The sequence below is a fragment of the Platalea leucorodia genome, assembly GCF_965183815.1.
Source record: "Platalea leucorodia genome assembly, chromosome: 7".
NCBI lineage: Eukaryota > Metazoa > Chordata > Aves > Pelecaniformes > Threskiornithidae > Platalea > Platalea leucorodia.
In genome coordinates, this window is record NC_138829.1 from 70,947,145 (window position 1) to 70,962,065 (window position 14,921).

Genomic DNA, 14,921 nt, shown 5'->3' on the forward strand with positions numbered 1-14,921 from the left:
AATATAGTACCTCCCTCCCGCTCCTGGCCCCCTTTTTTAAAGGTTATTTTTAATCAGATCATTCCAGTGATCCAGTTTATAGCATAGCACAGCACTGTAAATGACTGTAACAGCACAGCTGAGTGGTCAGGCATTTTTAAAACTGGTATTGTTTTTGAAGCTAATGTCATGTAACTGCATTTTTTTTTTCCCCCACTTTAGGGTAACATTTTTGAGGCAATTCAAAGAAGGTAATGAGAACTTGAGTGTGAGGGGAAGGTATCTGTTACCATAATAAAGTAACTCAATTTTGGATTCCTGTTAAAATAAAATCTAGGGCATACTTAAGCAGTGACCACCACTGCCTTCCCCCTGTGCCCCCCCATAGCCTATATGTAGTGCTTTTCTCCTAGCGAACTCCACAATACTTCAGGTATCTCAGTGGGAAAAGAGCTGAAGTGCGGTGGCTCACTATCTGCAGAACTGGGGTCTGCTGACTCATGAGCTGTTTAGTAGACAATTTATGTGCTCGCTTTGCCACTTGTTTTGGGGTTTTTTGCTTTTTTTTTTTTTCCTGCTGGTTTAGCTTTTATTCTTCAAGATGTATATCCGTGATGAGTGAGGATGAAGTTGTGTAAGGGGAGGGTAAAATTAAGAGAATCTGTACTTCTTGCAGACACTGCAGTAGGTTGCTAAGCAGGAATTTTACTGCAGTTACTTTACAGCACTAATGCTGCTCTTAGATTGCTGTTAGTTGACAGTAGAGATTAAAAAGAAAGCACTTTTCTTCCTTACTATTTTTGTGTAATGCAGCATTTGGATTTTACAGTGTCTTTGGGATGATAGAAAAATGCTTACATGGCATTTGAAATCTTTGTGGTAACATATAACTAAATACATATTTGCTTGTCCTCTGCATTGCAGCTGAAAGGGCTTTCCTTCTTTTGCTTTTACCTTCCTGATACGGATGTTTTTAAGGAAGAAAAAGTGAAGTAACTTCTAATGGTTAGAAATAGACATATTACCCTTTGTTTTTCAGTTGAAACATTACTGAATGAAAATGAACAAAGCATTTGCATTAGACCTTAAGAATACTTGACCATTTAAGAAAAACTTATGCCCTGTTTGCATATGTTCTTGCAGTATGCTTAATGTGAAGATACCAACCACGCTGAAGTAAGGCTGCGTGGAAAAACCATACAGAAACAACTGTAGTTATTTAGGGTATTTTTGTTTCTTCCCTCCCTCATGCCCTTAGCCACCAAAATGGATTATGTGAGTGTTTCGCAGCATAATTTTGCAATATATGTTTTCTTCAACAAAGTTGATCTAAGTAGTGTTCTCCTAGAATTTGATGTTCTGTCCCGTTTGTTTTACTGTTGTTGTTGTTTATGGGTTTGTGTTGGAAACTGGATCACAGAAATTGTTGGGGTTTTTTTTAGTGCGTTTTTGTAGACACTGTTTCAACTGGCTCATATTAGCAGTCTGTTTACTGTGCAGCCTCACAAACAATTGCATCAGTGTGACCAAGGGAACTGTAATCTGCAGCATGGGAGTAAGTGGCTTGAGCAAGCAGGAACTTTTAAAAATGTCTTTGTCTGCAAAGCCACTTCATTGTAGGATTTAAGCTACCTTAAGCAGCAGAGGCATCGGTTAACCTGGCTGGCTTTGCACTGGGGCGTTGCAATGTTTGAGCTCTTTACCCTCCCTTTTGACTTCACAGCTCAGCTACAGTCTCTTAAATCATGAAAACAACTGTTGTGATTGTCCAACCATGTCATTATCTATTCTAAAATCAGTATGTATAAGAGTAAAAAGGCTTTATTTCCTTTTGTGGTAGATTTCCAATATGCCAAATGCTCTTTGGCAGTATTTTTTTGGTATATTACCAACTGTGGCTGCTGCATTTGACAACTATTACTCTGCTAGTGTCTGTCCCCAGCATAAAATTCCCAGTTGAGGAAGTTCTTACTTCTCTGACTTTGCCTAGGCCATTACTGGCTCTGATGCACTGAAAGATGAAGTAGTTAAATGTTAAATCTAACTGGTAGGATTTCCAAAGAAATAAACTGTTGGCACTAGGTGACATCAGAAGGACCAAGGGTGGCTATGTGTTTCAGTAAGTGATGCCTGGCATCAAATACTTTGTAAGAGGAGCTTTCTTGTTAAACTGTTTCACAGACTTTGATCATTCCAAAAGGTCTGAGATAGAGCATAGAAGTTGACTTAGCTAGAAAAATGCCAGTAAAATATTTAAACTGAAATGTCCTGAAACAAAAACAGTAAAAACCACAGACCACCACCACCAAAAAAACCCGTCACTGTGTGGCAAGTATAAACTCTGAAATAGTGGTTGCATCAGGGTTTTAATTATTTTATATTCAAAATGAAGTGTTTCTGTTTGCTTTCCTTTTCATGTTTTTGTTTCATTTCCCTTTTCATGTTGTTGTTATGCTGGATTGGGAAGATAATTGTTAAGGATTCATTTTAATGGCTTTCTTTTAATAAGACCAAGGTGAATTTAATAAAAAATACAAGCCTACGTGATAATACAGAAATGGTGAAAACTTAGAGCTTAATAGTTATGTTATTCTTAGAGACTTTGCTTCCTATCTAAGAACCTTTCTACTTAACCTGTAGGTTCTTTGTTACTTCTGGCATGCCTAAGTTTTACCTGCTTTTGGCTAATGTCAGTGTTATGCATGGTTTTGTATTTAAGCAGATTAGAGAACCGATCCTGCTGAAAATTAACCTAATGATTCCTTTTTCAGTTTCTCCCTGTGAAAAAGAAATTTTAGTGCTCTTGAACAAAAATATTTTAGAGCTATTAATATGAATTGTGTTGGTGGGCATTCTTGCACAAAGGATTAGAAACTGTTTTAAATTATTTAAAACTATCTTAACTGATGCAAGTACAAAGAATTACAGTTCTGAATCTTATTAGCGTTGACAGTGGTTTTTTGCAGTCATGTTTTTGGTATTGTAGTGATACAGTGGTAATAAGCTCTGACGCAGAACTGAGTTCAGCTCTGTTGTTTGGACTGAAGGAAATGTGCACTGAGTGCTCTCCCCCTTAGGAGGAATGTGTATTTCCTCAGAAATTAAGACCAGTTGTGAAGATGTACTGTGATAGCCAAATAACATTAAAATATTTGTCTCTTGGGGAAGTATTTACATTTTTTTAACCCAGAAGACAAGTTTTCTCGGGTGCTGTTTCGACATAACAGGTGCATGCTTTTGTGATGTGTTACAGTCTGTGTTTACTGTAATATTACAGTACCTAATTTTGTTAGCACAAGTAGAAAAAAGCAGTAACCTGATTTTCGCTCCTCATAATAGCGTTTTTCTTTCTTTTCAGAGCAAACTTGATGATTACCAGGAACGAATGAACAAGGGAGAACGTCTGAATCAAGATCAACTGGTAAAAAGAAAAAAAAAATGCTAACCAGATGTCTGTTAAATTGTTTTGTGATCTTGGTGGGGAAGGATGGGATGAATTTCGCTTCCCCTTTCCCCTTGTTAAAAGCTACATTTTTCTGAGCTCTGACTTGGCCTCATTTTTTTTATTGCCTAGAACATCTCAATTTTTCTATTAATCAAAAACTGAAAGACTAGATAGAGGAATGTGTTGTAATGCTTTATGCTTGTTGAGGTTAGGTTGTAAATAAGCTGTGGTGAAAATTGGCATGTGTTATAACCTAGGACTGTTGAAAGAGCTAAATGATACCTTTGAGGTTCTCTGGACATCATCCTTTTCTTTGCCCAGGGAGAACTTAAGGAGCTTAGTAACTTGGTGGTAGCTTGTAAATATTGTGCAATTTAGTCAGAGATGTAGCTTAGACCAAGTTTGAAGGGCTCTGAAAATAAGCTATGTCCATGTGTATATCGCAGCTATCAGTGCAGCAGGTGGGACGCTCTAGATAAGCTGGACTTACTGGATGTTTGCTGCTTCTCTCCTTGTTGGGGCTGGTTCATAAAGTAGATTATTGTAGAGCTTGACTCAACAGCAGTTTTCCAGTTGTAATAAATACAAAACAAGTATCAAATTAAATTCAGTTGTATGATGCAAACATGCATAAAGAGGTTACCAGATGCTCAGTTGTCAACAATATTTTGTTGATGTTTTTTTAACATTGAAAAGAGTGAAGGAAAAAAAAAATGTACCCTGCAACTATTGCGGCTGTTCACAATTAAAAGAATTAGCTGCTTCCCTTGATCCATGTGATCTTTTTGTCTGTCTAGGCTTCACTTTGGTTCTTCTGTGCCAACTGAAAACTGAAATATCATTGATCTGAATATTTGTATTGTTTAACAGTGTATTGTGAAAATAAACTGTGAGAAGTTTGATGAGCAGGGAAGATAACTGAAATTTCATATTGAGGAGGGAAGCTCATGAATTAAGTTTTATGATGACCACAGCCCGACTACCACACTTGATAAAGATAAAATCTTTTTTGGTTGGAGAAATACTGAAAGTATTTGTTATTTTCACTTACGTGTTCTGCTTCTACAAATCAGCTAAGAATGATGAATTTTGTAAATCACCTAATGCATATGTGTAATATGTAATGCGTGTAACTTTCTTAGCTATATTACAAATGGAGATCCTGAAGGAAAAAAAAAAAGCAAATACAGTTCATGTTCCTTGCTTTTCAAAGAAAGTAGGACCTTACCTTTCCGTTGGCTCAATTGTTCTTACCAAGAACATATCCGTTATTAATTTTGTCATGGCAGGAGTGTAAATGTCTCAGCTGGTTTTTTTTTTTTTTTTTCCCCTGAGTTGACTCTCTGTAATTTCTCAGTACTGCAAAGTGGGTTAAGGAGTTTGGATTGCTTTGGTGCAAATCAGAATTTAAGAAAATAGAAAATAATACAGATTTCTGGAGAAGGGAACATTATACTTTGTGTAGCGTTTTGATTTTGGCTCTTGACTCAAGATAACAATGCATTATTTCTCAAATCTTTCTCTTGAGCAGCTTTGAGTTGCCAGATTCTTCTTCTCCCTCACTCCCCTGGCCTGCCAGTGAGTTTTTTTTCAGAAACTGGCTCAAGCCAAACATTAAGCTAGTATATCATGCCTGTGAGCATGTATATGCATATTCTTTAGCATATTTATGTAAGAAACTAGAGGCCCTAAAGACATACACAAGTCTTTTCAATATTTTGGCCGGTGCAAAATCAAAGTTTGACTTAACATTGTTGCAGGCAGTCCCATTCAGGGATGCTGTGTCTCACTTAGGAACTAAAAATGTAGGAATCTTTTGTTGGAAGTATATATTTTATTTTATTTGTGATGGTTTACTTTTGTGTGGTTTTTTTTTTTTTTAAGGATGCAGTGTCAAAATATCAGGAAGTGACAAATAATCTGGAATTTGCTAAAGAACTGCAGAGGAGTTTTATGGCTCTGAGCCAAGACGTAAGTAAAGAGCAAGTGGTGCAATGTGGGCTATCAGCTGCAATACCAAACACTTGGGCTTTAAACTCTCACTAGATGCAGTAGTTGCCTCTATTTACAGAGATTAAATGCTCGCGATTTCTTGTATGTTTGGCTGTTTTCTTTTACTCTGTGTACTAGTTTGTATCAGGTTTTCTGAAGACTATTCCTAAAAGATTTTTCTGATGGACTACATAAATGTATGGGAACGAAAATAATGTAATTTTCTGACAAAATGTAACTGTTGAAAATGGCGTGATTGCAAGAGAGTAACGTTTTCTCAAAAGAAAACAGAGATTTCGCAGGTCTGCTTGTCTCTTTGGCAAGTGGCTGAGGGTTTTCATTTCTTTATATTACCATAGGATATCAAGTCTCAGCAACTGAAAGCATTGTAGTTCCTTTTTCAGGATTCTTGCTGTCTTGTTAATTGCAAATACAGTCTGAAACTGCAGTATGGACAAGATTAATATTATTTTTATAAAGGATAAGTTAACTGAATACTAGTAAAACAGGTCATCTTTTGGGTTGGTGTTTTATCAAGGGTGTAAAATAACAGTGTAATCAAGAATGAGTTCTAAAACTCTAATAGGCAATTCCAGTTATATGAACAGCTTTGCTTTATTTCTTTGTGCCAAGAGCTGCAAACAAAAAGACACACTTTAGACCTCTGCAGTATCATTGCAAGGAAGAATGAATTCTGGGGCAAGCTGGAAGCGTCACCCATTCTGCAGGACTGGAAGATTCTAAATGCAGTAATACAGTTAGAGTTAACGAGTTACGGAAAGAGCAGCAACATTGGTAGAATTCATTGTGTCGTTGATATTAGCGCAGCAGACTGGTCTAATAAGCGTATTTAGTTTTTGAACAGCCTATGGGATGATTTGAAGGGCATCAGCATCCTCACATTATAAACTGCTTTCTATATTTGATGTGGTTGTAAATTTATAGGCCTCTAAGCCAAGCTGGTTCTTTGCTTTTCTTGCATCAGGGTTCCATGTATGTTTATGGAATGTTAGTAATGAAGAACTTTCTTCTTCTGACAAGTCTGTCCTGAAATATTTTCCTGGTCAGCTGACTGCTAAAAGAAGTGGGTGAATCCAGGAGTAATAAATCTGTGCTCTGCTTTCAAATTTGGTTGCAATTTTTCCTGATGGGACTTGGTTCCCATACAGTTGGTTTTAAGATCAGTCTTTGATTTCAAAAAAGAAATGCAGATGCTTCAGAAGGAGAAAGTTACTGTCACAAGTTACATTTTTTGTAAAAGAAGATTAAAGCTTTCTATAGTTACAAAGAGAGCAAGCTGAATTTTGGATGCTAGATGATTGGATTAAGAATAAGAACGGAAGAAATGTCCTGTAGGTTCAGACTAGTGATACATTTAAACCGCTATTATGACAGCAGTTTTAGAAGGTACTATGTACAAGGCTGGTTATTGTCTGTCATCCATTCTCTTAGGACATCTGTGATCTTCAGACTGAGAATGTTCGAGAGTAGATGCATTCCCGTTCCCTTTAGTGTCTGTCTGTGGCCCTCGTGTCCAAGAATTAGTTCAAATCCTTTTTGAACTTGCCCATATTGTCTATCTGCCCAGCCTTTCGTGGCAGAACATTCCATGAGTTCCCTCCCATGGTGTGTAAGAAACAAGAGTACTTCTGTTTACCTATTTTAAGTTGATCTCCCAGTAGTTTCAATGATTGCCTCCTACTATCATGGGATGTGGTGAATAACCACTCTGTTCCTGTTATCTGCTGGCCTTTGTGGCCTTTATGAAAAATCTGGATTCCCCCTTACTCCTCCAAATTGAAGAATCCAAGACTTGGGCTGTGCTCGAAAGGCAACTGCTCTGTCCCCTTAATGATTGAGGTGCCCTTCTCTGTAACTTCTAATTGCTCTAAGTTCTCCTTGAGTTAAGGAAGCCAGAAGTTGTAAATGGCCACAATGTTTGTTTAAAAGGTACTTAATTTTGTACATCTTTGCCACTTTCATCCAGATCAAAATCACTTAGTGTTTAGAGGATGTTTCATAAAGGAAGCAGATAATAGCAAGCTGGGTTTGTTTGAAGTAACACATTCATGTCTGAAGCTTTAGACATGATAGCTGCAGTTACTTGACTGAACTGCTTGTAAGTCATGAAGTACAGACTTCAAGTAAGAATATGATTAAGATCCAATATGATCCAAGGTTTGTGGCATTGATTTTAAAGTTTGTCTTAATTTGCAGGGTTTTGGCTCTGCTTAAAAGATATTCTTCAAATTTCACAGGTTATTCTGCTATTATGTTAGATTGATAAGTGGCAGCTCAACAACAACATCCATCGCTACTTATCAATAAAAGACATTTCAAATCTATTTTTTCTGCCCTGAGTTCACTACAGAATCCAAGTTTAAGCAATTTAAAATTTCTTTTCATTTTAAACAGATCCAGAAAACAATAAAAAAGACAGCTCGCAGGGAGCAACTGATGCGAGAAGAAGCTGAGCAGAAGCGTTTAAAGACTGTACTCGAGCTACAGTTTATTTTGGACAAGTTGGGTGATGACGAAGTGCGCAACGACTTGAAACAAGGATCAAACGGAGTACCAGTACTGACAGAGGAGGAACTGACAATGCTGGATGAGTTTTACAAGCTAGTTTACCCTGAACGAGACATGAACGTGAGGTAGGCTTACAGTAAAGTACTTTTCTTTGTAATTGTCAGTCAGCAATGTATTTGTACTGTGGTAATTTAAAGACTTGGTAAGAAATTAACTCTTATTTATTGTTTTTTTTTTTTTTTTTTCCTAAGGTTGAATGAGCAGTATGAGCAAGCATCTGTTCACCTGTGGGACTTACTGGAAGGGAAGGAGAAACCAGTTTGTGGAACAACCTGTAAGTACAGTCTCTGTATTAAGAGAAAGCGCACTGAATTTGTGCTTGAACTAAAATACAGTGTCTGGTATAAGAGAACTTTGGCAGTTTAATTATCTTTCCGAGTTTTTAGAGTAGCTACTCTTTTTCAGACCTTAGCTGGACTGTAACAGAATAACTTACTGATGCGTGAGCTTACTGTGTGGTGTATTTTTTTTACCGATGCAGCATTACTCGGTATTTAAGCTTAGTCCATTCCTGCTAGTTCAGCAGTATTCTGCTGCTGTTGGTGCTTAGTAGCAATTCTTTGTTTTCTGGAAGTGTGTGTGTGAACAAGGAGCTTTGTCAATAATATGAGCCAATACATGGCATGGCCGTATTTAGTGTGATGTTCTCCCCCTTGTCTCCTGCAAAAAGCATTCTGATTTTGCCGTTTTGATTGATTAACTGTAAATCAGGGTGCGATCCTTTGGATGGACTGATTTCTTGCAGAAACGTGGATTTTTACAAATACATAGCTTCTAACATTAGACCTTAAGAAAATGGCTCTGCTAGGCAGTTGTCTGTTTCTTGTATCATGGGGAATTTTTGAAGTCTCTTAATTGGAAATCAATAGAAAAGTTTTAGGGAAGAGTATCCTTTATTTGTAGGTAAAATGGTTAACAACTTTCCCCCTTTTAAAAAAATTCTCAATTATCCTTATTATACTAGAGTAATATTGAGCTGTTGAAAGAGTTTTTTGTGTTCTGTTCATAGAAAGTGGAATGATGGTATGGCAATTGCTTTCTAACCTGTGTTATTGAGGAATGATACACAGGAGATTGTAAGATATTGTGGCCTTAATGGTAATAAAATTCTCCTTGTTTGTGGCAGAATAGGAAACTTCAAATTGTTTATATTGTTGAAATGAAATTTTGTGAGGAGTATATATATTTGTTAGGTTTTTTTTAATTAACATTTGTTCCGCAAGAACTCAACTCTGAAATGGTTGTGATGTTAGATCTTTGTGAGAGCCCGAAGATATGTACCATGTATTTTTTTTTTTTTTTTTTGTAAGAGGTGGAGGAAGGAGAAGGTATGGGGATAGTTTTCAGCAGAGAGCTGGTGTATGCTCCTTGGAGACCTAGTCATTCTCTTACTGGATGAAGTGGGGCTGGGTATTGTATCTGGATCTCAAGATGAGCTTTTAGTGATGTCATTGGCAGCCATTGCTGGTTTGCTTCGTCTTATAATAGGGCTGAACGTTAATGTATTTCTGCGCTCTTCTGTGTGTATGCATTGATTCAGTGATCGTCACTTGGCAGACATGCATTGTGAATCTTCCATTTTGAGTCTGTTTTGGGGTTTGTTGGCCAAGACGGTCAGTAATGCTGCCTTGCCAGTCTGGCTGATTTTGTTTTGGGTTAAGATGCCACAGCATTCATCTGAGGCACTGACTGCAAGCTTGTGCTTGTTTCACTTACAAAAGCTCTTCTGAGCCACTTCACCTCAGGGGAAGAACCTTCATGAAGGTGGTATCTGTGTAAATGTGTTTGTACTGACAGTCATTTTGTAAGAAATTGACTTACAGTAAGGTTTTTTTACTTAGGAAATTACAAATAAATCAGTTACAGTTGAATCTTCAGTGAGTTCCTAAAACTTTCCAAACTGAGAACTAAGCAACCAGAGATTTTTGAAATAGCAGGACTAGAAGTGCGGTAATTAAATTCGTAAACTTTACCTCACTTTGAAGTGTTTCACAAACCTCCTGAAGAGTATTACATACTTTTAAGATTCTCCTTGCCCTTCAGTATTTCCGAAGAGAAGTTGATTGATTATTGATTTATTAAATATGGCCTGATAAGACAGAAGTAATTCTGTAACGGTAGTGTCTGTGGACTAGCTCGGGGCTGCGACATCTTCCCGGCAAAAGGTTAATAAAATGTATGTGGGCTCTTCCGGAAGGAAGGAAAGGATGGTTAGGATGAAGTTACTGTTAATCTTTAACTTCTTCTGTTTTCCTAGATAAAGCGCTAAAGGAGATTGTTGAACGTATTCTTCAAACTAGTTACTTTGATAGCACCCATAACCATCAGAACGGATTATGTGAGGAAGAAGAGGCAGCACCCGCACCTGCAGTAGAAGACCCTGTGGCAGAAACTGGTAAGAATATGAAGATCCCTTGTGACTAGGATATTTGTTTGTGTAGTACTGTCTTGTCTCTTTGGATTCATCAGAATGATTGAATTGCAAATGCAGTTTTAAGTGCAAAAAGCACCTGTCTCTGAATTCTTCAGGTGTACTGGTGTTTTGAATAGCAATGTCATTTCTTTATAATGAGGTGTACATCTAGCCAGGCAATCTATTCAGCCCTGCTCTGAGCCGTGAGGAAGGAAAAGCAGAGCTGTGTTCCAGAAGAGTTCTGTAAGGCTGAGTCTTGGCAGCTACTTCTTTGGAGGGACCGTAATCCTTTCTCATGCTCACATTGTAAATGTCTTCCGTCATGTGCAAGGAAAGGCTTACTGTTCTAACTGTGGAGTGTCAGCTGAATGCAGGAACAAAGTCACTTAGGAGCACTTGTTTCCGAACACATCTTTCAGCATTTGTCTGTCCAATATGTCACTTGCTGAAATAAGAACCCAGGCTAACAAATTATTTAGAAGCAGGTTTATGCAAATGAAAATTATTGCCAACATCTTTTTCCTGTTTTGTTTTCCTGTAGAACTTCTCATTATGATCTATAAACAAAATTTTGTTTGTCTGTAGTGTTAAAATGATCAAAGATTAAAGTTCTGGTTGCCTGAGGCTTTTCCATTTTTCAATGGTTCCCACTAGTTTAATCTTTTGTTAGAATGGAAGAGTGTTTGAAGCAGAGTATGCTTTCATAGTTAAACTTGAGAATATGGTACCAAACTTGAAGAAAAAAATTTGTGACCTTTTTTCCCTTTTGAATATGTTGTGGAGAAAATTGAAATTTGGGGTAATTGAATGTAACTCTCCTTAGTAAGAATTTAATGTGATTTTTTTTTCTTTTTAATTCGAAACTCTGAGAATCTTTGTTATTGCTTAATTCTCTGTTAATGTCCTGTTGTTTTTATTTTCCTCATTCTGAGACATAAGCTTCTTCTTTATCTACTTTGTAACATTAGGTTTGTTGCTGAACCCAGCAGATACTTAACTGTACAGGTCAGCAATATTGAGGCCCTAATTTCAGTTCTAATCAAAATCCCATCCCTTTGAAGATGTCTGACAAGGCGACTCCTTCCTTAATGTATAGCAGGCTTCTAATACTAGGTATTAATGTCAGAAGTAAATGTGTGTCTGTTCGTTCTTGTACCTAGCTGTACTTCCTGTGTAGTAATAGTCTATAACACTTTAAATGTTTTTGATGAACGATGGCTGCAAAAATGCATCACACTTCAAAATTCCAATTTTATCAGGGGAGATTTTTTCATCTAACTTTGTATCTTCTAGGTCTGTAACGTGGTTTTTGTCTTGTTTGGTTTTTTTCACATAAATGGTATATTTTTTTACAGAACCTGATCCAGCGGAAGAATTTACTGAACCAACTGAAGTTGAATCAACTGAGGTATTATTCACTGGAAAGACTGTCATTTTGTATAGCTTTAATGCCACTTACTTTTACTTTCATACCCTTTCTTATTTTTATTTTAGTATGTAAACAGACAATTCATGGCAGAGACTCAGTTCAGCAGTAGTGAGAAGGAACAGGTAGATGAGTGGACAGTTGAAACGGTTGAGGTAAGATCTTGTGTACTGCAGGTAAAATTGCAATCCCTGTTTCCGCTGACTTCACAATTCATGATAGGTTTTAGTATTGCACCCCTTCTTCCCCGATATATAAAAAAAATACATACATTTAAGTAGGCTTGGACTGACTACTCATTCTTCGATTATGTATTTAGCTCAGGAGTACCCAAAATAAAAACTATGCAGTCTGGCTAAGTTTGTGGAGAACTTGCTTTTGTTCAGTAGTGGCTTGCTTGGGAAAATGGGACTTAAAAGTCTTCGACTTAAAAAGACTTAAAAGATTTTTTGTTGAAGACTTTTTTTTTTTTTAAGAGAACTTTGCTGCAAATGTAGAACTTAAGTTTATCTACACAGCTGCTGACAGCATGGCGTAGTTGTGCGTTTCATTGAGCAGTTCCATGGAGAAGCTGCTGAAAATTAGTATCTCAACTAATATCTACTTCAGATTGCCTATGCATGTAATTTGGTGTTAAAACATGCTTGTACTTACATTTGCTTTCAACAACTCAAGTATTTAACTTGTTACTATTTTGCAGTTGAGTGAGTGTTCCCTTGTGATGTTTGTGGTACGTTGCTATTGGGAGCCATTCCCAGCTTAGTAGTTTAGGCTCTAGACTTAACTACATGTACAAGTCCGTTTTATTATACTAGAATTTGTGTCCTTCACGTACTGGACAGGACAAGTGACATGGAGTCATTCAGGTGTTTGATGTGTTGGAACTTGGATCGTATCCGTGTGTTAGGAACAGGTATAAGCAGCATCTTTCAAGTGCTGGAGACTTAATTTTTTGATTCACCTTAGCCTTCTGCAGCAGCAAGTTACAGATGGTCAATTTTTTAGACTCTCTTCCTTGATGTCTTCAGGCTCTATTAAGTGTAGGAGTGGAGTAAGTGTTCATCATCTTTTCTGCGTGGTGAAAAATAGAGCAGCCATTTTGATCTGATTAGTCTGCCTGATTTTACGTTCAGTCTGGCTGAAATTGCTATCTTATGGTCTTGAGGACCACTAAGAGATTTAATAATACTTAGGATAGGTGTGAGGCTTCTAGGACTAACGAGACAACTTTGTCATGTATGTGGATGATTTTGATAGTATCTTGTCGTAGTATTCCATTCCTTTACTTAAAAGAACCCTAAAATATCACTGCCATTGAATGTGATTCAAGAAGTCTGTTAAAAAAACCAAAGAAACCCTCCAAAAACACATATTAGTCATGCTTGTTCGGGGTATTCTTACAAGACACAGTGTTTTAAAGTTAATGCTTGATTGGCTTCAGTCTATCTTGAATTATACCCAAATTACACCTGTGTTTCTACCAAGTGTCCAGAGTAGCTTAGAGGTTCGGTTCCTTGTAGTTTTTAATGTAAGTAGTATGGATGAAGCCATGAGTGTGTAGGAAATGTCCTTATGATTAAAGGCTCTTGTGCTTCCCTCTGCTCTTAACTGTAAGACTGTGTATTGCACAGTTGAAAACTCAGATGCTTTCTCATGGGAATAATAGTAATATGCAGTAATTATACTCGTATGGTAAAATAATTCAGGTTGTAGTTTTGTATCAGACCAATTTCAGAAACTCCTAACTTTCCACACGTCTTTACTAGTCGGCTAAATCTGGATTATATCAGCTTTGTTTTCGTAGAACAATACAAAGAATATATACTTCATTTCTCCTTTCCGTCCCTGTTTCTTGGACTATGTACAAATGAGCAATTTAGAAAAATTTAAAGTTGAAGACTGCTTCTTCATAATTAAGAACCTTATTTTCTCAGATTTAAGACAGAAAGGGGAAATTGAGAATAACTGTCTTTGAAATGCCACTTGCTGTTCTTGCTGGCACCAAAATCCCATTCCTCATGGGAATGCAACTGACTTGCCCTTAGATGGTGATACACATCGTATAGAGCCTTTCTGCTCTTCAGCTCAAGGTAGCTGTGGCATTAGTATAGTAGGAGATGTGAATGATAGCTGTTAATTTTGGAAGCTGATGGTATTCTGAAAGAGAACATTCATGCAGAAGATTTTCATCATTGTTTATGAAGAGGAAGGCTATCACAAGCTCGTCTCTTTTTCAGTCACCCTCAAGTAGATGTGGTACATTCAAGATTTCTGTGGTATGGTATGTTTATAGTTTGAGAAGTGACAGTGTCTCACAATGACATTTCTGTATGGGCCTTCTGTAACTTTTAAACTGAACAATTTCCTTGTGAGTTCTCAAAGTGTATTTGCATTTGGATTATATGATGTTTTAATTTTGGCAAAGATGTCCTTTATTGGTAATTGTGGGGGTTTTGTTTGTGAGGGTTTTTGTGGTGGTGTTTTGTGTTTTTTGGGGGGGGGAGGGGGGGGTGTTGTTGGTGTGAGGGGTTTTTGTTTGTTTGTTTTTTATTTTTGTGAACTGCTTCCTTTGTAATAAGTACCTGAATCTGCTTGTGTACAAAGTTCTCTGTGTCTTAGATTATGGAACTTCGGCTGGATGGATGTGTGTGTATTTTGTGTAGAATTGGAAACTGTTCTGTGACTGCCAGAATACAAGTTCATTCTGGTTGGTTTGTGGTCTCATTAAACTTGTGTTTTTACCTCTTCTTCTTTCCTCCTTCTTTGCCACCCTGGTCTTCTCTACCCCGTCATTCTTCTTTGATTGTGTCTTCTCTACTGAGAAGGTCAAGGTGCGGGGGGTCAGGAGGCAGGGTGTCAGAAGGTGAGCATGCGATTTGATGAGTCAAATACTATTCTGCAGAGAGGTTCAGCTCTCCTAAAAGGAAAGTTTGACCTTGCTGCTGTGCCCCCAGGATGAATGGAGATGTATGGTCGGGTAATAATCTGACTTTTGAATAATGATTCTTACATTTGAGTAGTCTCGGTACCTTTTTCATGCAGCAGACTGTTAGAAAGCTGTTAAATTTAGAACTACA

General features: G+C 37.3%; 1 protein-coding gene across 8 annotated transcripts in view; it reads left to right on the top strand.

The window, feature by feature from the left end:
• The window catches only part of CAPRIN1 (cell cycle associated protein 1), a 43,976-nt gene that overhangs the window by 6,694 nt on the left and 22,361 nt on the right, over positions 1-14,921 (top strand). For 6 of the 8 annotated variants that reach the window (XR_014228790.1, XR_014228792.1, XR_014228793.1 and 3 more), the window contains exons 3-9: positions 3,338-3,400; positions 5,309-5,395; positions 7,832-8,070; positions 8,197-8,279; positions 10,263-10,400; positions 11,774-11,826; positions 11,913-11,999. Coding sequence is in view for 4 of the 8 variants with exons in the window: in XM_082317879.1 (XP_082174005.1) it covers positions 3,338-3,400; positions 5,309-5,395; positions 7,832-8,070; positions 8,197-8,279; positions 10,263-10,400; positions 11,774-11,826; positions 11,913-11,999 (750 nt within the window). In the remaining 4 variants the exon portion in view is untranslated. The remainder of the gene's footprint in view (positions 1-3,337; positions 3,401-5,308; positions 5,396-7,831; positions 8,071-8,196; positions 8,280-10,262; positions 10,401-11,773; positions 11,827-11,912; positions 12,000-14,921) is intronic. The other 2 variants (XR_014228791.1, XM_082317881.1) reach the window with 1 other exon arrangement.